The 26,083-nt window shown below is 39.6% G+C and overlaps 1 protein-coding gene across 1 annotated transcript; it reads left to right on the top strand.

Annotated features, from left to right (window-relative positions):
* Positions 1–1,308: 1,308 nt before the first annotated feature.
* On the top strand, positions 1,309–24,624 carry NIPAL1 (NIPA like domain containing 1). The gene is made up of 6 exons (XM_003816010.6): positions 1,309–1,422; positions 9,601–9,867; positions 14,658–14,714; positions 17,536–17,626; positions 19,422–19,582; positions 20,106–24,624. Exons 1-6 carry the CDS (start codon positions 1,377–1,379, stop codon positions 20,714–20,716), a joined length of 1,233 nt encoding a protein of 410 aa, XP_003816058.1. The 5' UTR covers positions 1,309–1,376; the 3' UTR covers positions 20,717–24,624.
* Positions 24,625–26,083: the final 1,459 nt, after the last annotated feature.

The following is a 26,083-nucleotide window of genomic DNA, read 5'->3' as shown; positions in this document are numbered from 1 at the left end:
TAGCACTGTTCATGCCTACTTAGAACAAAGGCTACCTGAGTACATGAGAATATTTTCCTCAGTGTTAAAATGCCAGAGCACAAAGGCACCCCAGTTCTCCCTGGTGAGGGTTTGAGCCCGAATTGTTCACTGCCCCACCCCTCACCTTTTTTTTCTTGAGACAGGGTCTCACTCTGTTGCCTGGACTAGAGTGCAGTGGTTCGATCATGTCTCACTGTAGCCTCCACCTCCTGGGCTCAAGTCATCCGTCCTCCCACCTCAGCCTCCTGAGTAGCTGAGACTACAGGAGTACACCACCACACCTGGCTAATTTTTGTAGAGACAGGGTTTCACCATGATGCCCAGGCTAGTCTCGAACTTGTGGACTCAAGAGAGCCACTCGCCTCAACCTCCCAAAGTGCTGTGATTACAGGGGTGAGCCACCCGCCAGCCCTGCCCACTCCTTGTTTTGTAAATACCTGCTATCAGGTCTTCCAACCTTGGTTTGGTTACTTAACCTCACTCTTTGCCTCTAATCCCTCATCTGTAAACTGAGCGTTAATAGACTGCTGTGAGATTTAATTAATACATAATGTGCCTGCATATGTATGGTGTAACAAGGATATCATAAACATTAGTTATTAATAATTTGTGGGAATAGGTCTTTCCAGTTTTGGCATTGCTTTTCCCTTAAAGGTTTATTTCAAATATCCCTATGACCCAGAAAATGGGGCAGGGTAGGGGGAGTTGCCTGCTGGAGACAGAACGGGGAGTGGATGGATATAGCGGGCGTGGACGGACAGCGACAGAAGCTGATAACAGCACAGAAGGGCAAAGTCTGCTCAGCAGCCCCCAAAATAAACTTGAGCCTGGCAATCGGCGCAGAACCCCAGCAGTCAGCAGCTTCGGTGCAAAGCAACTAACACCTGAAGTCTTCCAAAAGCAGCAGGGCTCTCTCTAGCGGGGGAGCCTTTTCGACCAGAGAGGAGCCAGAAGGGGGCCTCAGTGCAGCCTCCACTCCACTCAATTCCCGGAGTTGCCTTGGCGGGCTCCACGCTCCGAGAGACGCCGTTGCTCTATGAGGCGTGTCTGTGTTTCTCTAGTTCGCGGCTCCAGCAGTCGCGCCAAGGGGCAGCTGCTACTCCTGCCAGATACACCAGTTATCACAGGCCGCTCCCAGGCCTGCGGGGGCCCTGAGAATTCGCAACAAGCCCCGGGCAGCAGGGCTCGGCTGGCGCTGAGGCCCCGCCTGGCCATGCCCATTGGCGGAGGCTGCCCCGGGGGCGGGGTCAGGGCGCCCCATTCCCAGACCCCGCAGCCCCGCCCGCCGCGGGTGCGTGTGGAGAGGCCCAGGTGAGGAGCAAGCGCCCGCGTTCCGGAAGCCCGCTCCCGGGGCCATGGGGGCACAGGTGAGGCTGCCGCCCGGAGAGCCCTGCCGAGAAGGTTTGTGTCTGCCCTGAGCCGAGGGACCTGGCAGCTGGGTGGCGAAGAGACCGGGTGGGCGGTCCCCGGATACTTGCGGAGACTGGAAAGGGGGGCTGTACCGACTCTAAACGTAGTCGTTCACTCATTCATTCATTCAGTCAGTCGGCCGTCCAGCCAGGCGTTCAACACTTATTTATGGGTGCCTAGGCGATTCGGGCTGTGCTGGAAAACCTCAGTGGAATAAGGCAGGTGGGACTCCCACTCGATTCGCGAGGCCGACCTGTGTAAATTACCGCGTGCTGCGTGTGGGACGGGGAAACTCAGGATGCTATGGGAAGAATCCCGAGTCCCTCTGAGAAGGACGTTTCCTCTGACTCAGGCTCCCTTCCAGAGTCTGCGGCCGACGTCACCCGGTGGGCAGAGGGCGTGTCTGCCTGGGGGGCCCGTGGGAGTTCTGCGCTGCGCCCTGCGCTGGCTCCCGGGGATCGAGCACCGCGAGAGGTTGGGCGCCCGGGGCCGCGGGGGTGGGCGTTGGGCAAGTCTGGGCCGCCCACGTCTCTCCTCTTCCTTGGAAATGAAAAGGTCTCCAAACCCATGAGCCTGTCTGACTCGCTGTGCAGTCACTCTTTGGCTGCTTAAGGCGAGAGCCGTACTGGAGAGGAAACCTGGAACCGGGAGCACTCGTTTGCAGGCTCTTCTTACTGCTTCTCACCTGAGCTCCGTGAAATCTCTGGGCGAGGCTCCTTGCCCTTCGCCAAGTGTTCGCAACACTGGCGGGTTTTCTGCAGTCTCCATACAGAAGGCCCCGATAAAAGTAGGGAAGCGGGTAGGGGGAGCGACTGGAAGGATGTAGATACATTGAAATGATGGTTTTCGCCGTACCAAGGGGAAAGCAGCTTTTTAATTTACCTGATAATGCAGTAAAGGGGAAGGGAGGCAGTGAAAGGCATGGTAAGAACTACTATATATATACACACATATATATAGTTCCCTTACACACACACATATATATATGTATATACATATACACCTTTGCAAAGGTGCTCGCAACTTCCCTAGTTTCCTCTCCTCTTGACTCTTCCAGCTTATTCCTTTTTAACAAGTGAGCTCGTCCAAACCATGCCAGCAAGGAAGAGAAGGGACACCAAAAAAAGGAGAAAAATGCCTGAACAATTCACAAGCTATTAAAAAAAATTTTTTTAAGGCCGCTGGATCTAGAATTATTTTCTAGTCTTTTTTTCTGAAAAAGAGCAATAACGCCTGAACAACTCACAAACTATTAAAAAACAAAAATTTTAAGGCAGCTGAATCTAGAATTATTTCCTAGAGAGTCAGGTTGTGTGCCCTTTTTCTAAATAATTTCTAACCCAGCAAATCTGACGGTTACTAACACACCCACACTTGTTTACCCAAGGATCTGTAAGTAAGGAAGGTATATGAATTACACCCACTTGTTTGAGCTTCTGGATGTTTTTCCTGCTTTGCTTATGCATTGAGTTCCAACAAGAAACATTTAAGCTCCAGGCTTAATACCTGTGATTAACCATGGTAATTAATTGTGTGAAAAGCTGGTGAGAAAGACTTAGAAATCTGAATGCACGTTATTAGTAGTGGGAAGAGATTAGGCTTTGGCATCAGACAGTCTGAGCTGTAACTTAGCTTCCTTGAGCATTTTCCTGTCTATAAATTGGGGGTCATCCCTCCAGTTTACAGTTCTGAAGAGTAGGTGCAGGTGGGATTACATATGAACTACACCACTCAGAGCTTGACATGGAGTAAACAAAGACTCAATTTTTCACTTGTTCATTCAAATAACAAGAGTCCCATGTGCCAAGCACTGGCATAGGTGCTAGGATAGAGGGATCTGCAAGACAGTCTGGTCCCAGACTCTAGGACTAGGTTCCTGCTCTCAGGCACCTTACTGTTCAGATGGCAGCTACTATGCAAGAAACAAAGTAATTTAAAAGATCATTATAATAGCAGTAATGTATCAAGAGTGTTGGGATGTTTAGATTGGGTATTCAATGAAAGCCCCTTACGAAAGTGATATTCAAGCTGAGACCCAAATGACAAGGGGTCAGTCATGAGATCTGAAGATAGAACATTCCAGTTGAACTTCCATGAAGAAAAAGTTAATTTCATACTTTGGTTTTGACTTTTTTTTGTTTTTTTGAGGCGGAGTGCCACTCCGTCACCCAGGATGGCATGCAGTGGTGCAATTTCAGCTCACTGCAACTTCCACCTGGGTTCAAGCAATTCTCCTGCCTCAGCCTCTCAAGTAGCTGGGAATACAGGCACATGCCACCATGCCCAGCTAATTTTTGTATTTTTAATACGGGTTTCACTGTGTTGACCAGGCTGGTCTTGAACTCCTGACTTCAAGTGATACTCCTACCTTGGCATCCCAAAGTGCTGGGTTTACAGGCATGAGCCATCCCCCACCCCACATTGGTTTTGACTTTTAAAGCTATAGATGCTTCAAAAGAGTCTGTAATCCAAAATTATCTTTAAAAGAAACAAATTCAAATATGTATGAAGGTTGTTATAAAGCTGTAATTAAGCCATATGAGGAAGTCTATTTGATTGGGAACATATGATGGAAAGTGCCTGAGAGGTTCCTTTAGATTGGGAAGGCAGGAAAGGCCTCTCTGAGTTGCTTAGTCCTCTCACTCAGAAGAAGCTAGCTATGCCAGCCAGCACTCTGTAACAGGCTCAGGAACAGCTGCTTTTTAAAAAGCTTAAGGTGAGAAGGAACTTATTCTATGAAAGGAACAGAAGAAAAGGCAATAGTAGGGAATGAGGTTAGGCAGCTGGAGACAGGATTCCACAGGGCCTTATAGGCTATAGTGGGAATTTTGGATTTTTTTCGGAATGAGAAGGGAAGCCCTTGTGGAGTTTTGGAAGGAGGAATGACAAGATCAGACCTACTTGTCTAAAGGTTCATTTCACCTGATCCTTCTCCCACCTACTCTTTAGCCACATCTCATACCATCTCCCTTTCTGTCACCGTGACCAGGCAACCTGGCTGACTGCAGTTTCTTCAACCCCTCAGGGTTTCTGCTTTTAGACTTAGCAGAGAGGCTCTTTTGTTTAATCCTGTTTTAAAAAATATATTCCTTGATGCTGCTTTTACTACTTGCTATGGCACTCTTAACATACGTATAGTTATTTGTTTGTTAATCCTATCTGCCCCCACTGGAATATAAGAGAGCGGGACCATTGCTGTATTCATTTTTCTATCTCCAGATTCTAGAAAATGCCCAACAGGTAGTACACCATACATATTTGTTGAATGAAGGAAAAGAAGATTAGTGTTTCAGAGAGGGGTGAGAGGGAGAGTAATGCAATATGATGTCAGAGACGAGCCAGTTTCAGAGCATGAGAAGCTTTAAAGTTCAAAGTTAGTGAGGAGTTGAGATTTTGTTGTAAGTTGAGATGAAAAACCATGACAGGGGACAGGGAGTATTAAGCCAGGGAGTGATATAACCTACTTCCCACTGGTTAGCGTTTGGAGAATAAATTGTAACAGATATAAAGAGATTTCATTCAGTCATTCCTAGGCTAATATGAATAGGCAGGTATATCACATATTCTTGCTTAGGTTTCTAGGTCAGCTGAAGGTTGACTGATCTAGATGGGGCTCACCTATATGTCTCTGCTTCAGGCTAATGTCCACCTGGGTTTGGCTCCTTCATGTGGGATGAGCTCAGATCTGCTCCATGTGTCTTCATTTGGGTGCAGAGGCTGAAGGGACAGCAGCTCCTCAGGGAATTACAGAGATGCAAATGAGTAAACCCAACCACATAAGCATCTTTGAAATCTAGCTTCATATCACTTCTGCTGACTTCCCATTGGCCACCAACTTACTTCCAGCCCAACATCAGGTGAAGCACCTTTGCCCACATTGGGAAAGGTAAGGGGCTGAATATTGAATGAATAATAATCCAAACTATCACAGTAGAATAAATGGTGAGACCCCCAACTGGAAATATCTTGCGGTGATTAAAAAGGTAGTTTTATACAATTATTGACTTTCTTAAAACCAGATTTCTATTCCATGTAATAAACTGGATAATTTAAATTATTATTTAAATTTATATTATTATTCTCTATAGGCAAATATTTGACAAATTATTTAAAGCATTTCATCCTTATATAAACATGAATAATAAATTTCAACTGGCTTTTTCTTGTACTTTATGTTTTTATTTTTCTGAAATAGAATGCTGGCTGGGAATTGGGTTACTTGGCCCTGGTTTTAGCAGTTACATAACTTTGGCCAGTGTCACTTAATATATTGGCATCAGTTTCTTTAAAATATCTCTCCTCTATCAGTGCCTATGAGTTTAGAACTGGTCCATCAGCAACATTTATGAGGCACCAGTATTGTAAGTAATTCTGAGAACAAACATAGGTTATGATCAAACTTTAGAATCATTGAGTCAAAGTCCCTCATTTTACAGATGCGGAAACTGAAACCAAGAGCCATTACTCAACTTGCCCATGATTATAGATAGTAGATCTTCATTTTTAAATGTTAAAGGTGTGTGTATGTAAACTATTACACCTGTACATAGAAGATAAATATTAGGTTGAAACATATGAAACTACTTGTCATAGGGTTCAAATTGTTCAGTTATCATCAATTTCATATAGTTCAACATAATATAAGAACATTAGAAGTACTGTTTGTAGGACCTGTAAATTACTTAAATATCAATCAACTATAAAACAGAAAAATTAGTTGTGTGATAGTTATACAGTGGAATTCTCTAGAACAGTGGGGAAAAAACAAATCCTGCAGCCTCATGCATCATGTTTTGATGAATCTCAAAAACAAGTCACCTAAGAACAAATTCTTTATCATTACACTTTCATAGGTGCAAAAAGAGGCAAAAGCATTTTCAAGATATATGGAGAAAATCTTTTTTATAAGCAAAAGAATGTTAAAGAGAAAATCAGGATAGTTACTAACTCTGAGGGGTGATGCTTTATTTCTTAAACTGGCTGGTTGATACATTGGTGTGTATATATATATATATTTATAATATATATTTCCTAAATATTCATTATTCTCTATTTAGAAAAATAACATCAAAGAAGAAGTACATGTTCGTGGCTAGCAAGAGTGTACTTTGGTACAGTCACTTTAGAGGACTATTGATAGTGTCTGTTAAAAATGAAGCATAATGAATGGAGTAGATGTTCTCTTTCTGTGGAATAAAGTCTGGATTAAACTCCTGGAAAATTACTGTGCTTACTTAAATCTTGATAAGCCAATTGTGACTTGAGATGTCTTTGATTCCTTTAAAACACTCCAAATTCCCTGCCCACACACCATCCATTACCCATCTCTTCCCTTCTCCCGTAGGCCACTCCACATCCACTAACCCATCCTTTCTTTCCTCTTTCACTCATATCTGCTGTAGGCTCTCTCCCTAACATGTTCCCAAAGCATAAAACAATTTAAGTCCTAAGGTCAGTAACCAGACAAGATTTTTATTATTTTTCCTGCCATAAAACTTGGAGCATTCATGCCTGCCAGTTGCAATGAGAACTTGCAAAATGCAACAGTGATCATTTGATCTCCCTTATGACCCTCTGCTCCCACACCCCCTACAATGTCAGAAACATTTTGCTGTATCAACAGCTTAGAAGGAATATTGTTTCACTGGAATGAGATCCACCCACACTGATTTCAGAGACAAAGTTTTGGAGTGGTTATGTTAACTGCATAGTAAATGACATGAATGCAGCCATGGAATTCACTGGTAAGTCAGGTCCGATGTTTTCTTAGGAATGAATGTAATCAAAATTCTTACAAAAATATACTTAATCACTTTCCCTTCTTGGGGCTTAGATGAGATAAACATCGTGTGGAACAAGATTGCTAAGGGCTAGCTTGCTTGAAAATTTGCAGCATCAGCCTGGCCAACGTAGTGAGAGCCCATCTCTACAAAAAAAACTAAAAAAATTAGCTGGGCATGGTGGTGCATGCCTGTGGTTCCAGCTACTTGGGAGGCTGAGATGGGAGGATCATTTAAACCCGGGAGGTCAAGGTTGCAGTGAGCCGTGATGACACCACTGCACTACAGCCTGGGTGACAGAGTGAGACCCTGTCTCAGAAAAAAAAGAAATGAAAATTTGCAGCAGTTAGGTTATTTAGTTTTGACTTTGAGTTTATTCTGGATTTCTATTTCTTTGTTTTGTTTTTTTTGTTTTTGTTTTTGTGGAGATCTCGCTATATTGCCCAGGCTGGTCTTGAATTCCGGGGCTCAAGCAAACCTCCAGCCTCTGCCTCCCTAAGTGCTGGGATTACAAGGGTGAGCCACCATGTCCAACTATTCTGGATTTCTGAAACAAAGTTGGATCATTTTCAAATTACAGAGATAAATGAAATAATAGTCATGAAAACCTTGAATTCCATTATTTTATTATTTTCCAGACCTGAACTTCATGGGTGTTTCTTAACTTTGCATGTGGTAAAATTCAGGTGGCTTCATGAAGCTTTGCCAGAGGTACATAGGTCCACTTATGCAAGTCTTGTTGCTAAGACATCATTTGATCAAACTGCCTCTTGTTGCTTATATGCCTTCTTAAGATTTTTGAAATGTAAAACTTTTCTAAAAATTGAATTACAAAATTGTTTCTGATTAATTTTCCTTTACCCTCTTTTGTTTAGGGTAATTCATAATGGGAGAATTTGCCATTTTTAAAGGAAAGATGGGAAGACAGAACATCTTGTCACAATGTCACCTTGTTGGTGTCTTTTCAAGTGGAGAACAGATTATAAAAAGTTTCTTACATAGTGTAAAACGTTTTCATTTTGTATTTTAGTGTTTAGCCTCAAAATTCCAAGACATTTATAATAGTGGACTTGGTTCAGGGGATTTACATGCTTCTTTGAATCTCATTTTTTAAAAAGCCTAATGATATTTAAATTCTTTTTATTAGATTCTATTTTCTTTAGGAGAAAGTGGATTAATAGACCTGAAAAATCAACTAAACTAGAAAACTAAACCCATTTTTAAAACGTTTTTTGAAATATATAACTCTTCATGCCCACCAAATGACTCATACCCCACCAAATGAGTTAGACAGATTTCTTCTTTTTTTTTTTTTTTGGAGATAGTCTCGTTCTGTCACCCAGGCTGGAGTGCAGTGGCGCGATCTCAGCTCACTGCAGCCACCTCCTGGGTTCAAGTGATTCTCCTGCCTCCACCTCCAGAGTAGCTGGGACTATAGGCATGCACCACCATGCCCATGCCCCGCTAATTTTTGTATTTTTAGTAGAGATGGGGTTTCACCATGTTGGCCAGGCTGGTCTTGAACTCCTGATCTCAAGTGATCCACCCACCTTGGCCACCCAAAGTGCTGGGATTACAGCCATAATGCTCAACCAATTTCTTTTTTCTTTTTTTCTTTTTCGAGACAGGGTCTTGCTGTTACCTAGGCTGGAGTGCAGTGGTGTGATCGCAGCTCGCTGCAGCTTCATCCTCCTGGGCTCAAGCGATCCTCCCACCTCAGCCTCCCGAGTAGCTTGGACCACAGACGTGCACCACCACGCCCGGTTAATTTTTCAATTTTTTTAATGCAGATGGGGTTTCACTATGTTGCCCAGGCTGGTCTCAAACTCCTGGGATCAAGCAGTCATCCCACCTTGGCCTCCCAAAATGCTGGGATTACAGGTGTGAGTTACCATGCCCAGCGAACAGATTTCTTGCAATGTGATTTCTAGACTGAGGTTGCTATGCTTTCTCCCTACATTCAGGCCCCACAAGCCCTGCTTTCCAGTAGCCAGGCTGGTAATGCAGAGTGAAGTGGATGTGATGGGCTGTGTTGAACTGTTGAGCACAAGCCGGTCTGAACAGCTATTCGCTGCTCCATCAAGTTGCTGATTCACCAGAACAAAGACATAAGTGTTCCCAGATCAAATTTATAGGGGGAATCCAGGCTTTCATGTGAAATAGCTCATTTTTAAATGATGACAGCTAAACACTTAAAAATCATTTTTAAAAATCTGTGCAAGCCAAATTGACAGTGTCTATAGGTCTGTGGGCCACTGTTAGGGACTTCCCTACATGTAGTAAAATGTTTCAGTACCATCCACTCAAGGCTCTGTTTCCTGCAGAAAGCCAGTAAGCATTAATACCTCTCCCTTTCATTCCTGACATTCTCTTCTTTCCTTTTTTCCAGGATATGTGCTGTCTCTGGTCTGTCCAAACTCCTCCCAGGCTTGGTGTGAGATCACAAATGTGTCACAGCTGCTGGCTTCTCCTGTGCTCTACACGGACCTGAATTACAGCATAAACAACTTGAGCATTTCAGCAAATGTAGAAAACAAATACAGTCTTTATGTGGGCTTGGTACTGGCAGTAAGCTCAAGTATTTTTATTGGCTCCAGCTTCATACTGAAAAAGAAGGGCCTCTTGCAACTGGCCAGCAAGGGCTTTACTAGAGCTGGTAAGAAACACATGCAACTAATGAATTTAAGTTTCTAACTGCAGAAATGATCCTGTTGTAAGGCCACATCTCAACAATACTCTTATAAACTTGCTTGTGTAATTATAGTTATTGATTTTTTTTCCATATGGATGTTAGAAAAATACTTAGGTCTTTGATTAAAATGAATAGAAAACTCATGGTTAATGAAGGGATAGTCAGGCAGACCTACTCAACATCTTAAGTGTCACTATAAATAGCAGCCTAATTCCATTGCTATCCATTTATTGATTTAATAAATATCTATTAGGTGCCAAACACTGCTAGGGAAGGTTCCTGTTCTTGAGAATCTGCTATGAATAAGCAAGTAAACCTGTCAGCAATAAAAAAGAACACATGTACAACTAAGAATTATCCTAGGCTACAGTAATAATAACTCACTGGCTCGGTTTATCTTAGTCTCTATCTTCTTGATGGAGTCAGCTGTGTCTCCCAGTCTCTGATCTCTGCCACCTCTCCAACTTCCTCTTGCTTTTCTCCCCATCACCTACTTTTCTCTTGTTCCTGGAATACGTCTGGTTCTGTCCCACCCCCAGGTCTCTTCCCATTGCGTGGAACTCTTCTCCCTGCCCTTCATTCAGCTCACTCATCCTTCAGACTTCAGTGTGAGTAGCATCACCTCAGAAAGGCCTTCCTTGACCATCCTCTCACAGCAGGTCTCCCCACCCCACCCCCGTTATTCTCTGTCATTGCACTAATAGTTTCCCTCACCATACCTAGGATAATTTTTAGTTGTACATGTATTCTTTATTGTTGCTGGCAGGTTTACTTGCTTATTGATAGTAGATTCTCAAGAACAGGAACCTTCCCTAGCAGTGTTTGGCACCTAATAGATATTTATTAAATTAATAAATGGACAACAATAGAATTAGGCTGCTATTTATAGTGACACTTAAGATGCTAAGTAGGTCTACCTGACTATCCCTTCATTAACCATGAGTTTTCTATTCATTTTCATCAAGTGTACTATAAGATCTAAGCATTTTTCTAACATCCATATGGAAAAAAATCAATGATTATAAATTACACAAGCAAGTTTATAAAAGAGTACTATTGAGAGGAGATTTGTACTATCAGAAAAGAAAACATGCTGTATTAAAACAATTTGATACTGGCATTAAAGCGACAAAATCATAACAGATAATTTAAAACTTATAAGTGGACCCAAGTATATATAACAATTGAATTTGTTATTTTAAAAAGTGACATTTCGAAACTGTGGAGAAAGGACAAATCATTCAAAGTATTGAGACAATTGGAAAAAATTAGAGGAGAAAAACATGAAAGTTCTGCTTCACACCATTCAGCAAAATACATTCTAGATAGGTTAGAATTTAATTTAAAAATAAAATAATTTTTTTTTTTTTTTGAGATGGGGCTTTGCTCTGTCGGCCAGGCTGGAGTGCAGTGGCATGATCTCGGCTCACTGCAACCTCCACCTCCCAGGTTCAAGCGATTCTCCTGCCTCAGCTTCCCAAGTAGCTGGGATTACAGGCATGCACCATCACGCCCAGCTAATTTTGTATTTTTAGTAGAGACGGGGTTTCACCATGTTGGACAGGCTGGTCTCAAACTCCTGACCTCAGATGATCCGCCCGCCTCGGCCTCCCAAAGTGCTGGGATTACAGGTGTGAGCCACTGCGCCTGGCCAAAAAATGAAATAATTTTTTTAAAAAAGAAGGCTTTTCTAAGCATAAAGATAAATAATTTATTTTATATAAAGGAAGAGATTATCTAGATTGACAAAAAAAATCCTGTATGGAAACACTTTAACTGAAACTAAAAAGCAAATGATATATTGGGGGGAATATGATGAAATATGTGACAAAGTATAATTTCATAATATATAAAAAGTGACTGCAGTCAATAAGTAAAAATGTTAGTACCCTAACAGAAAATAGACATGGCATATAAACAAGAAACAAACAAAATAAGAAATGCAAATGACCAATAAACATACGTAAGTAAATATTGTTTCACTAGTACCCAAAGAGATACCAACTAGACAATAGTCAGGTTCAGTGTGGTAACATAATTCCAACTTAGTTATTTGTAAATGTAATGACCAATAAACATACATAAATAAATATTGTTTCACTAGTACCCAAAGATACCAACTAGACAATAGTCAGGTCCAGGGTTGTAATATAATTCCAAGTTAGTAATTTGCCAATTTCTTAAGAAGAAAGTCCTAAATAAGCACAGTTAACTACTTTGCAAAATAGTCTTCATAGCTTATATATCCTGTTTAATTATAACAAAATCAATTAGGTCAAATGCAGAGGGCTAAGTATATTAAAATTGATAAGAAAACTCCATTTTCTATAGTAAATATAATGACAAAGTCACAGATTAGAGTAGTAGGAAGATAACCTTTTGAATACCTTAAAAACATTTTGTCCTTTTCAGTAGACAAAACAGAAACTTGATTTCAGCATGACAAGGTAGAGGTTAAGCAGAGTGCATCTGCCCAATGCTTGTTATTCTCTCATTGGCTAATCCAAACTCTCAAAAGCTCTTATGTCAACCATCTTCTTCCCTTTACAGTCCTCATTACTACCAATGTAATTTACTATTTATGTTTTCTGTTTTTAATTTTAACCATAGCTGAAATGAAGTATTTATGTCCACACCTCTGACTGACATAAATACGGTGAATCTGGTGATTAAATAAAATTTCCTACAAATTAAGAAAAACTTATGATTTGTGGAAAAACAAAGGGATGACATGGAAACATCATACAGAAAGTTTTAAGCAATCCTAAGCAAAAAGAACAAAGCTGGAGGTATCACAGTACCTTCAAATTATACTATAAGGCTATGATAACCAAAACAGCATGGTACTGGTATAAAAATACACACATAGATCAGTGGAACAGAATAGAGAACCCAGAAATAAAGCCACATACCTACAACCAACTGATCTTTGACAAAGTTGAAAATAATATACGCTAGGGAACGGCTACCCTATTCAACAAATGGTGCAAGGAAAATTGTAGAACCATATATAGAAGAACGAAACTGGACCTTATATCTGACCATATACAAAAACCTACTCAAGATGGATTAAAAACTTAAATGTAAAACCTGAAACTATAAAAGCCCTAGAAGAAAAACTAGGAAAAACTTTTCTGGACATTGGCCTAGGCAAAGAATTTGTGACTAAGTCCTCAAAAGGAAATGCAACAAAAACAAAAATAGACATATGTGACCTAAAGTAAAAAGCTTCTGCAGAGCAAGAAAAATAATCAACAGGGTGAAAAGACAGCCTGCAGAATAGGAGAAAATACTTGCAAACTAAGCATCTGACAAAGGTCTAATACCCAGAATCTACAAGGAACTCAGACAACTCAACAAGAAAAAAACAAACCCATGAAAAAGTGGGTAAAGGATATGAACATACATTTTTCAAAAGACATGCAAGCGACCAACATATATATGAAAAAATCCTCAGTGTAACTAATCACCAGAGAAATGCAAATTAAAACCACAATGAGATACCATCTTACACTAGTCAGAATGGCTATTATTAACAAGTCAAAAAACAACAGATGTTGACAAGAATGCAGAGAAAAGGGAATGCTTATACTCTGTTGGTGGGGATGTAAATTAGTACAACCACTACAGAAAACAATATGGAGATCTCTCAGAGAACTAAAAATAGAACTGCCCTTTAATGCAGCAGTCCCACTACTGGGTATCTACTTTAAGGAAAAGAAATCATTTTATGAAAAGACACTTGCACTCAAATGTTGATCACACCACTATTCACAACACCAAAGTCATGAAATCAACCTAAGTGCCCATCGACAGAGGACTGGATAAAGAAAATGTGGTATAATTATATACACACACCATAGAATACTACTTAGCTGTTAGAGAAATGAAATCATATCTTTTGCAGCAACATGGACGGAACTGGAGGCCATTATCCTAAGTGCAGTGACTCAGAAACAGAAAATCAAAAGCTGCATGTTCTCACTTATAAGTGGGAGCTAAACCATGGGTACACATGCACATTCAAAGTGGAATAATGGACATTAGAGATTCCAAAAGGTGGGAGGGTAAAAGGGTAGAAGCAGGTGAGGGATGAAATACTACCTGTTGGGTTCAATGTTCACTATTCAGGTGATAGATACACTAAAGGCCAGACTTTACAGTAGATTTATGTAACACAACTACACTTGTACCCCTGAATCTATTTTAAAAATCAGGAAAAATAAAACAAAAATGAACTCCTGATTCATAAAAGAATAAAATGGGTGACAAACAGAAAAATGCAGATTGAAATGACATACCATTTTAAGACTCAAATTTGCAAAGTTTTTAAAAAAATTGACATAACTTTTCTGGAGGGCAATTTGGTAATACATGTAAAGTTCTTTAAAAAATGCATTCCCTCCTACCCAACAATTACACTTTTAGGAATTTATCATGAAGAAATAATCATTCCAGTGTTGCAAAGGTAAATGCGTAGGGAGGTTCGTGAGAGCATTATATTTATAACAGAAACATGGAAAAAAATCTAAATGCAATTAATCCATTAGGGGATTTGTTAAATCATTGTAAATTGGGGGGAAAAAAGCTTTAGAAGAGCTTTGGAAATGACCAAGTAAATAAGCTAAGAGACTTTAGATTTACTGACTTAACTTTTCTAACCATAATCCAGTATGCTTCCTAGAAGTCAATTCTTCAAACCTTCCTCCAGTGTAGAACCCATTTTTTGTTAATTTTTACTTTTTGTATTTTAGGACAAGGTGGACATTCTTACCTGAAGGAATGGCTCTGGTGGGTAGGATTGCTGTCAAGTAAGTTTTTAATACTGAGAATACTGTTTATTTGTAAGATAGTAAATAGATTACATGAAATTTTTCATAATTGGTTAATCTTCCTGTCAAGAATGGAACAAGGATGGAATTTAAGTCTAAACATTTTTGTGTTAGTCAATATATTGTCCTATATATACTATTATATATAAATAAATTAATTTTTACTCTTATTTCCCACCCCCTGTGCTCTCAGTACTGTCCTGGAATGCAAGGGAAAAAGTTGACCTTTGAAATATTACATTTTAACCACAGACTTCTTGTATTTTCTTCACCATAACAATAGAGAAAAGTACTTTTCTTTCATATTTTCCCACCTCCTAATTTGAACCTGTGACTATTGTAGCTGCATATTTTCTCAAGAAAGAGTACAGTTTCCTTGCCAGGACAACACGGATAAGTGAAAGGCTTCTGTGGCTGCTTGGTACTGAACAAATGGAGAAGAAATGAGGGGTGTCAGCACTCTCCTTCCTCCCAGACCTGCTGTGAGGATTAAACTAGACTTTAAGGATCTGAAAGCACTTTCTAAATGCTAATGTGATGTCCAAATAGAAGGCAGTGTTCATCTCCCTCAGCCACTTTTGCTGACTTCAGTCTCCCCACTAAGTGAAATTTCTTAAATCCCAAAGCGGAGGCTCCCCTCAAAAAGGGCATCATAAATTCCCTCTGTAGCCAGGAGTCTTAAAGCTTCCCTGAATTTCCCCAAACCAAGCAACACATTTCAATATTTGTAAGATCCTGTTATGAGAAGGAACTGGGTACCTTTTCTTTAATAAATGGTGGAATCTAAAAGGATGATTAATAAAGAGAATTTAAATATGTATAGCCCCTTCAGTTTTTGTTTATTGTGGATTTTTTGGGGGTTTTTTTGTTTTTTGTTTCATTTTTTTTGAGATGGAGTCCTGCTCTGTGGCCCAGGCTGGAGTGCACTGGCAGGATCTCGGCCCACTGCAGCCTCTGCATCCCAGGTTCAAGCGATTCTCCTGCCTCAGCCTCCCGAGTACCTGGGATTACAGGCACACACCACCACACCCAGCTAATTTTTGTATTTTTAGTAGAGACAAGTTCTCACCATGTTGGCCAGGCTGGTCTCGAACTCCTGACCTCAGGTCACCCACCTCGGCCTTCAGAAGTGCTGTGATTACAGGCGTGAGCCACCATGCCTGGCCACCCTTTCAGTTTTTAGGGTGCTTTTACATCCATTTTCTTTATTTGAATAAAAATTGACAAGGGCTGTCTGGGAAGATTCCAGATAGGTATTTGGATCTTTCTCTTTTTCTGTCTTACTTGCATCTCCCCACCCTCTACCCATACTTTATAATGAAAATATGAGGAGAGTATTATGTGACTACATTTGCAATTTTGTTTTCACCATGTAAAAAAGTTTATGTCAGTATTGAAGAGAGAAAAGCATACATTAGAGATTAAGTAAGTGATATATATACAGTACTTTAATCATGAAGTTGATGTTTTCCTGGAAAGCTATCTATAAAGATAAAAATATAAATAATATAAAGTATCCAAGGAAACCTTAATATTCCAAGAAAACTGCCACGGTTTTTTTTAGACAGAGTCTCGCTCTTGTCGTCCAGGCTGGAGTGCAGTGGCGTGATCTTGGTTCACTGCAACCTCTGCCTCCCAGATTCAAACGATTCTCCTGCCTCAGCCTCCAGAGTAGCTGGGATTAAAAACGCTTGCCACCACACCCGGTTAGTTTTTGTATTTTTAGTAGAGATGGGGTTTCACCATGTTGGCCAGGCTGATCTCGAACGCCTGACCTCAAGTGATCTTCTCCCCTCTGCCTCCCAAAGTGCTGGGATTACAGGCATGAGTCACCATGCCCGGCCTTGCCGTGATTCTTTCGATGAGAGCAATGTCTTAATTATTCTGTTCTGTAAGTTTAGATTTGTTTAATGATGTTTTCCTAATGGTGAATACTCCTATAGATTTGGGGGGATGTAGCATAGCAGCCAGACAAAGGGAAAAAGAAAAAAATCATGCTGGTGTTCCTTTCTCTCTCTACAATAAGCATTTGCCTGGTGTAGTTGCCAGCATGAAATACTACATTCTGTGGGCAAGTTTCCCACTGTGTTCTGTGAGAATAACTTGGCCCCAGTACCAGAGCCTAGCTCTTGAAGGGATTTCTCTCACGCTAGAAGTTATTTATAGCACACTATATCATGCAAGTCTAGAGTTCCTCAGATAAGAAAAAGATTACATTCAGGAGCATATCATGACTTTAAAACAGCTGCCTGGATCTCGTTAAGCTACTGAGATACTGTTACTTGCTTGTAGATCACTTACAATAGAGGGATATCTAACTTCATGGGCCTATGGCAGGTATTTCTGGCTATTCCCTACCTCCACACCAGATTTAACCATTCTAATTTTCCAAGCTGGTTTTGGTTTCTGTGGGTAACCTACAAAGCTGTAGGTATTCTTGAGCAAGTGAAATAATTCTCTGCTTACTACAAAGCTACCTCTACTAGATTTCATTAGAGTCACCAAATATGTCTTCAATATTGAAGTAGCTAAAAATTTCTATTGAAAGCCATTTAAAATGAGTACTCATCTGTCACCATTTTTTGCATCTTTTGAGTTTGTATCACCTGGTATTACAGTTTGTCTGCATCTCTTAATATTAATTATCTCCTACCTGCTATAAAACATGTTACATCATTCTTTTTAGCTAGATCTTCCCATGTATTTGGGTTAAAAGTCCACTGCTTTGCATGAGTCATTTGTTTTTCTCTTCTGACAAGTAAGCCCATTTTTTATATCAATATCTCTGCTTGCTTTCTAGTGGGAGCAGGAGAGGCTGCAAATTTTGCTGCTTATGCTTTTGCACCTGCCACCTTGGTCACCCCTCTGGGTGCTTTGAGTGTTCTCATAAGGTATGTGAGCAACAGGGAACTTGGCTTCTGTAGGTATTTTAAGACCAAGATAAACTTAAACCATAATAAACATATGGCTGTGGATATCTAAAAGCAAACACACAAATCTAGACCAACCTGGGCTCTAAAAGTCTAGATGAACCCAAATTATTTCTGAGGCTCCTGGGAAGCTTTGGTCAAGTCACTCAGGCTCAGTTTACTCATTCATAAAGTGAGAACAATACTTTTTCTTGCCTGAAATCACAAAAATAACTTGAGAAGACTATAAAATAACAGTAGAAATAGGAAACAGACTGTCACATTATTATTTTAAAAACCTAAGACACAGTGAGTTTGATTTCCTACTAACATAAATGTGTTTTACATTTGTAACACTGCAATGAAGCATAGAAGATTTTTTAAATCTCTCATCAGAACAAATTGCCAGAGTCCTGTCAATTCTTTTTCTCATCATAGTGGTTAATGACCATAGTTATCAGAGGACTTTTACAAGCATGGTGTTTTGGTTAAATTTTAACTCTCACTACAATTCTTGCATTGTTTGCTGGATACTTCTGTTTGGAGACCCTGTAGTTTTGATAGTGGAAACAGGAATAATTTTCCTATTTCATGGAATGTGGATCTAATTTTTCTGAGTTTATTATGATCCCAAATGAATGTGTTTGATAAGCATATACATTTTTGTCTGTTCTTTTCTTGTCTTTTTGTTTTCTATTCATTACCAACCTCTAGTATAAAACTTATGATTGAGCCTACTAAATTCTTTTTAGCTTCTTTATAGGATTGTTATGAAAATTAAGTGAGTTAATACACATAAAGCACTTCAAACACTTGTCTATGCAATGAATAGCTAGTAGTAGTAGTAGTAATAGTAGTATCTTCACTAAGGCTGCAGTCCTAAAAGTGGCCACATGAGGGCAACTCTAGGAAAGTACCTGGTAATTTATCATAATCTTGAGGACAGACGGGTACTTAATTGCCTTCATGGGGATGCCAGAGCATTAGAGGAAGGAGGCTGGCTTGCAGAAACCACAGCAACTGAAGCATTAGCAGTACCGGATAGGTCTAAGTATCAGAGCAGTAACAGGTGGTAAGGAAGTATTTTGATATTTTGAAAGTCTGTATCAAGCTTCTCCAACCCATGGCCCATGGGCTGCATGTGGCCCAGGACGGCTTGGAATGTGGCCCAACATAAATTTGTAAACTGTCTTAAAATATTATGAGTTTTTTTGTGATTTTTTTTCTTTAGCTCATTAGCTATCATTACTGTTACTGTATATTATGTGTTGCCCAAGACAATTCTTCCAGTGTGGCCTAGGGAAGCCAAAAGATTGGATACCCCTGGTCTGTTTGATTGTAGTGGTGTGAACTAGCTGATTATTAGCCCTGAGCAGAGTAATTTTTCTTTAGGAATGTATCTTTCTTGGAAACATCCATGGGCATACATATTCTAAATGTATCATGCCAGTAAGATATAAAAGATTTTCTATTTTGTTTGGCTGTACAGGAAAAGATGGGTAAATTGAAAATGACTTGAGTAGAACCTCTTGTAAGATCACTGGAAGATTATGGGATATAGAATATTATAGCTCTTTAGATATAAAAACAATGAAGCATATTTGATTGCCCATCAGTTCTGAGTTTCAAACCAATCTAGGGTTTCAGTGTCATATAGCATATTCCAGTCAGCTCATTGGGATACATGGTGGCATGTACCACAGTGTGACTTCTGAGCTGCCATGGGATCAAAAGGTAATTGAACTATAGTGATTTTTAATTTTTTCTCTCCCAACAGTGCAATATTATCTTCCTACTTTTTAAACGAGCACTTGAACATTCATGGGAAAATAGGCTGCATATTAAGTATATTGGGGTCAACTGTGATGGTTATCCATGCCCCACAAGAAGAGGAAGTCACATCTTTGCATGAAATGGAAATGAAATTGAGAGACCCAGGTCTGTGATTCAACCTAAAGAACCACTCAAATTCTGCTCCACTTTCTCTCCTCACCAAATAGTATCTGTAATAATATTGTAATAAGCTTTCTACATTGTGGGCCGCATTGTGGGTTGTGAGACACAGTGAGGTTTGATTATTATTTCTCCTGAAAAGATGGCAGAACTTATTTTTGTGTTCATGCTTCCCCTGTTACACAATGAAAGAGAGAGGTGGGGATGGTAGAGGCAAAAGACATATATTCAAAATCAAATCTTTGCCACTTTCTTCCTCTGAAAATAAAAAGTTAATCTGATAATATTTGCCCTAGCTCATAGTGGTATTGGTGAGATTTAAATGATTTGTTTGTGAAAATCCTTTGTAAAATATTGAGAACTATGCAATAGAATGTTGTTTTTAATTTGATCTCACTTCTATTTCTAAAATACCTATGCTCTTAAACTCATGACTAACAGTTAGATTTCAGAAAGGTATAATCCTGTGAGCATTTTCTAAAGTCAAATTCTTTTCTCCTCCTAACAGGGTTTATTTCCTTTGCTGTGATCATAACTGTGATCTCCTTGGTGCTGATTTTGATTGTGGCTCCCAAGAAAGGACAGACCAATATATTGGTTTATATTTCAATCTGTTCCTTGATTGGAGCGTTTTCAGTTTCTTCTGTGAAAGGCCTGGGAATTGCCATTAAGGAGCTGATAGAATGGAAGCCAGTTTACAAACATCCGCTGGTCTTTGTTTTGCTGGCTGTACTTGTGCTTTCAGTAACTACACAGATTAACTATCTCAACAAGGCACTGGACACCTTTAATACCTCTCTTGTGACACCCATTTATTATGTATTCTTCACATCCATGGTAGTGACTTGCTCTGCCATCTTATTCCAAGAGTGGTATGGCATGACAGCTGGAGATATCATTGGGACCCTGAGTGGATTCTTCACTATTATCATTGGCATCTTCCTTCTACATGCTTTTAAAAATACTGACATTACTTGGAGTGAGCTTACATCCACTGCTAAGAAAGAAGCCGTCTCTCTGAATGTCAATGAAAACAATTATGTTTTACTAGAGAACTTGGAGTGTTCAGCCCCGGGATACAATGATGATGTTACCTTGTTTAGTAGAACTGATGACTGAAGTCTCTAGAAACACTGAGTTTTAACCAATATGAGACACACGAAGAGGAAAATGAATGCTTGCTTCTTGGAAGAACTGCTAGGAAAGTTAGCATTTTTGCAGTTCTAACTAATTTAGACGTGAGGCCAAGTAAAAATGCCATTTTTTTGGCCATCGAATTTGAAAATCAAATTGATTATCCTCCAGAATTTCTACAAACTTTGAAATACTCTCTAAGGATCAAAGAAGTCAAAGAGCTATGTGTGTCTCAGAATAATCTCCTTCTTCTGGTCACAATATCTTTGTCTCTGCCAGGTGGCTCTTCATTTCTTTGGTGGCTATTTTTAGACTTACAGTCATTCACCAATATACAGTTAGCAGTGTTCTGATAGACACAGTATCAGTCATATTCTCCGTTGAGTCATAATTTCAAACTCAACAAGATTTCAGAAAGGTATAATCCTGTAATTTCTCATATTAAAACTGAGAAGAGAGGCCAGGCACGGTGGTTCACACCTGTAATCCTAGCAGTTTGGGAGGCCAAGGCAGACAGATCACTTGAGCTCAGGAGTTCGAGACCACCCTGGGCCACAAGGCGAGACCCTGTCTCTACAAAAAATACAAAAATTAGCCAGGCGTGGTGGCACACGCCTGTAGTTCCAGCCACCTGGGAGCCTAAGGTGGGAGGATTGCTTGACTCTGCGAGGTTGGGGCTGCCGTGAGCCCAGAGTGCGCCATTGTGCTCCAGCCTGGGTGACAAAGCAAGGCCCTGTCTCAAAAAAGAAGAAGAGAAAGGGCCAGGGGCTTTTGCTTTAAAAAACTTTTTTTAAAACAGAAGTGAAATCACGGGTGCTTTGTTCTTCCTTCTGCACCTCCTTCTTAAACTAGATAGCTAATTAGTTATTTTAAGAAAAAAGAAATTAAAAAAAAAAGCCTGCTTTATTTGTTAGTGGGCTAGAATACACAAGACACACCCACCCATGAAGAGTTTATGAATTGTAACTTATTGACATTATCATAGGAATTTACTACCAGTTAAAGAGGGAGAACGGAGGAAGAGAAAAATACTTCAGATAAAGGAAAAAGTTTTCTTCTCACAAAAACACAGACACGTGATTGTTTTCACAGGTTCCATTAATTAACTCAGGTCTGGAAGACATAGGACAAAATGGAGTTTCTGAAGAAGTCCAGGTGAATTCAGCTTTGGAGTCACTTATGTTCATTTTTTTTCCTTTTCTTTTACTATTATCCTAAAGGTTATTTTTCTTGTTGATATAGAGATTTTTGTAAAAGATTGCTACATTATTTCAGGATTATATCCTACATTTCAATTGCTCTCAAATGTTTTATCCCTAAAGAGTGAGTTTTCCACAGACTGTTTGGAAGCAACTAGAAAAATCTTTGTGAAAAATCTGAACAAATTATCATAATGGCTATCTTGAAATTTTGCACTTTCACCCTTATTAAGGAAATTATAATTAGTTACTAACCTTTAAAAATAGATATATTCTAATAGGATAGAAAGTTAACTTCCTGGCAAACAAAATACTAAGATCTCAGGGGCTACTGCAGGAAAATACCTTTTTTGCACATTAAAATATTTATAAAATTTTCCCCTCTCATTTCAAATGCATGGCAGGAATAACATTTTTGGTGGTCTTTAATGTGATGGACAGATTTACTGTCACTTATTGATTTTATGGAAAATAAATTGGCTATCTTATTTTTATACTAATCTTATTTTTCTCAAAACAAAAATCCTAACCAAAAAGTTGTCATTAAAAAAAAAAAAATTCAGGTAGACTGAATGTTTTTCTGCTCTAACTTTAAATGTTATTAGGTTTGGTTTTTGTTTCTAAGCTACTTCAAGACTACCCGAGGTAATAATGGTAAACTTTATTATTCAGAATTCGATTAAACTAACTTCAGCATTTCCACAGTTCTACTAAACAATGACTGATGTTCACAATGACAACCTACCTGAGATGGCTGCAAGGCCCTAATGTTCCATTATACATTATAGTCTTTTCAGCATAGTTTAGTGTTGAGTGCAATTCTAATGCATTCTACGTTTTTGAAAATCGATAATCCATGGAAGGTCCATGGGTTGATACCTCAGGTCAAAAATGTGTTTACTCTGTTGATTGCTGTTTCACTTTACTTGTATATCAGATATATAAGCTATGAACACAAGTTTGTAGTAAAAGTATCTTCTGTCTGGGCAATGGCTCACACCTGTAATTCCAACACTTTGGGGGGCTCAGGTGGGAGGATTTCTAGTCCCCAGGAGTTTGAGACCAGCCTGGGCAATAAACTAGACCCCATGTCTCTAAAAAATGTAAAAAACATCAAGAGGCTGAGTCAGGAGGATCATTTGAGCTTAGGAGTTCAAGGCTGCAGTAAGTTACGATTGTGCCACTGCATTCCAGCCTGGGTGACAAGAGTGAGACCCTGACCCAAAAAAGTATCTTCTGATAAAGTGGCATTTGAAAATTGCAGAAATTTTAATATTTTTTCTTTTAATATTAAGAACTTTATTGATCTCTCTAGGACACCTTGGTGAGGAAATTAATGGCACTTTTCTTGACATCCAACCTGGGACTCTGGTGATTCTGTGTTCTGGTGAATTTAAGTTTCAGACATTTCTTTGTGTCACCTTTTACAAGGTGTTTGCCCTTGGTACGTTATGACCAGGTCAAAGGTTCCCAAACACAAGGCTCATTGTGTACCCTGGACAGGAAATTGAACTGATGTTGACATGTATGCATGCCCAGGAGGAAGACTGGGAAAGATTTAATGAGTTGAAGTATGCTGAGAAACAATGAAATATTTGAAAACTGTCTACATAAAAGTTACTGATGCACATGCATTAAAAAAAAAAATGTTGTTGCAAATCTAACACTAAAAAATTTTTGACTGGGTGCAGTGGCTCACACCTGTAATCCCAGCACTTTGGGAGGCTGAGGCGGGTAGATCACAAGGACAGGAGTTCAAGACCAGCCTGGCCAACATGGTGAAACCCCGTCTCTACTAAAAATACAAAAATTAGCCAGGCATGGTTGCGGGTGCCTATAATCCCAACTACCCCAGAGGCTGAGGCAGGGAATTGCTTGAAGCAAGGAGGGGCAGGTTGCAGTGAGCCAAGATTGTGCCACCACACTCCAGCCTGGGTAACAGCAAGACTCCGTCTCAAAAAAAAAAAAAAAATCCCAAATAGGAAGATATTTTCTAAGGAAGAATAAAATGCTGGACCCCTATATTCAGACTATTAGTCTTAACTGGTAGTTTATGTATATATTTTTTAATACTTTGTCATCATGTACGTATCTTAAGATTTATTATGTGAATATCTGCATGTGTGTTATTAAGGATTACAAAGTTGTGCTCACACAGGACAAATGGAAAGATTTTCCTACTTCTGTAAAGATAAGTTTCATTATACTTTTGTCTTACAATTTTATTCTTAGGTCAATGGTTATTTATTATAAGTTCAGGTTGCACAATTTTCATAAGACCCTTTGGATTTAGCACATGAAATTAACACATATTTTAAAGTATTAAATACATGGAAAGCATCTGGCATTATGCCTGATAATAGGCACTTAGTAAAATGTACTTTTCTTTGAATCAACGTTTGAATTCTTACAGTCTTGTCACTAGAGACTTAAAAGGACCATTGAGTGCCTATTTTTATACATTCATCTTTTCTCAATTTGTCACATTATCTCATTTTAAATAATGCAAGTGAAAGTGAATTCATCATACTATCTCAACACCAATACAAAATTATTCCAATAAAAATATTTTTCTTAATATAACCAGAAAAACTGAACTAAATGCTATTTAGCCCCGCCAACAAAGCTTTGTGGAAAAATATATGAATATATGAAATGTTCTCAAATATTTTGAATAAACTGTTCATGAAGCCTTATATTTTGCAAGTGTTTTTACTGTTGATTTTAGAAAGTTTATAAATCTTAAATGTTTGTATATTTTTCATTTGCAATAAAATGTTATTTAATTATGCTTTTGAGTTCAGTTTTTAGTTTATAAATGTTAAGCATATGTAATGGCAAAACTATTCCCATTTTGTTTTGAGATTAAAAGGAAAGTTTCAGGCTGGGCCGATGGCTCATGCCTGTAATCTCAGCACTTTGGGAGGTCGAGGCGGGCAGATCACTTGAGGTCAGGAGTTCGAGACCAGCCTGGCCAACAAGGTGAAACCCTGTCTCTACCAAAAATATAAAAAATTAGCTGGGTATGGTGGCACGCGCCTGTAATCCCAGCTACTTGGGAGGCTGAGGCAGGAGAATTGCTTGAACCTGGGAGGCAGAGGTTGCAGTGAGCTGAGATCATGCCACTGCACTCCAGCCTGGGCAACAGAGGGAGACTCTGACTCATCTCACAAAATAAAAAATGTTTCAGTGTTTCAAAAAAAAAAAAAAAAAACTGCACTGATGTTAATGTTGCTATTTCGTTTCCCTTGAAATTGAAATTTGTTTTTAGAAGGCTCTCTGCAAGACCATCTCCCATGTAACAGCTTAAACAAAAGCACCTGAACAGAAGAAACTCTTATCCTTCAAATTGAACAAAAGCTCAAAGCTGTCAATAATAAAATCTCCCCTCAGAACAATAACTAGTATAAATATATTTGGTACCATGCTTTATAAACCCTCAGTGAGTTTTCTTCTAGCTCTGTGGAACTACAGCTTTGCTTCATGGATTAGCCACATCATGTTATAAATTTTCTGTTTTGGTTTGAATTCCTGTTTGAGAACAACACCCTCAATTGTTTTAAATTCATAAAAATTCGAAAAATTATCTAGGGGCTGGGTGCAGTGCCTCAAGCCTATAATCCCAGCACTTTGGGAGGCCAAGGTGGGAGGATAGCTAGAGGCCAGGAGTTTGAGCAAGGCTGGGCCATAAAACTAGACCTCGTCTCTACAAAAATTTTTAAAAACATTAGCCAAGTGTGGTAGCATGTCCCTGTAGTTCCAACTACTTAGGAAACAGAAGTAGGAGATTCCCTCGAGTCCAGGAATTGTAGGCTGCAGTGAGCTATAATCATGCCACTGCACTCCAGCCTGGGCAAGATCCTGTCTTTAAAAAATCAAGCAAAAGAGGCTGGGCCCAGAGGCTCACACCTATAATCCCAGCACTTTGGGAGGATGAGGCGGGCGGATCACCTGAGGTCAGGAGCTCAGGTGAGTTTCATCCAGCCTGGAGGTTTCATCATGGCCAAGATGACAAAACCCTGTCTCTACTAAAAATACAAAAATTAGCCGGGTGTGGTGGCACGTGCCTGTAATCCCAGCTACTTGGGATGCTGAGGCAGGAGAATTGCTTGAACCCGGGAAGCGGTGGTTGCGGTGAGCCGAAATTGTGCCA

The sequence above is a fragment of the Pan paniscus genome, chromosome 3 (assembly GCF_029289425.2).
Source record: "Pan paniscus chromosome 3, NHGRI_mPanPan1-v2.0_pri, whole genome shotgun sequence".
Classification (NCBI taxonomy): domain Eukaryota; kingdom Metazoa; phylum Chordata; class Mammalia; order Primates; family Hominidae; genus Pan; species Pan paniscus.
Note: the sequence above shows the minus strand (reverse complement) of the source record. Positions and strands in the feature narration are given on the sequence as shown.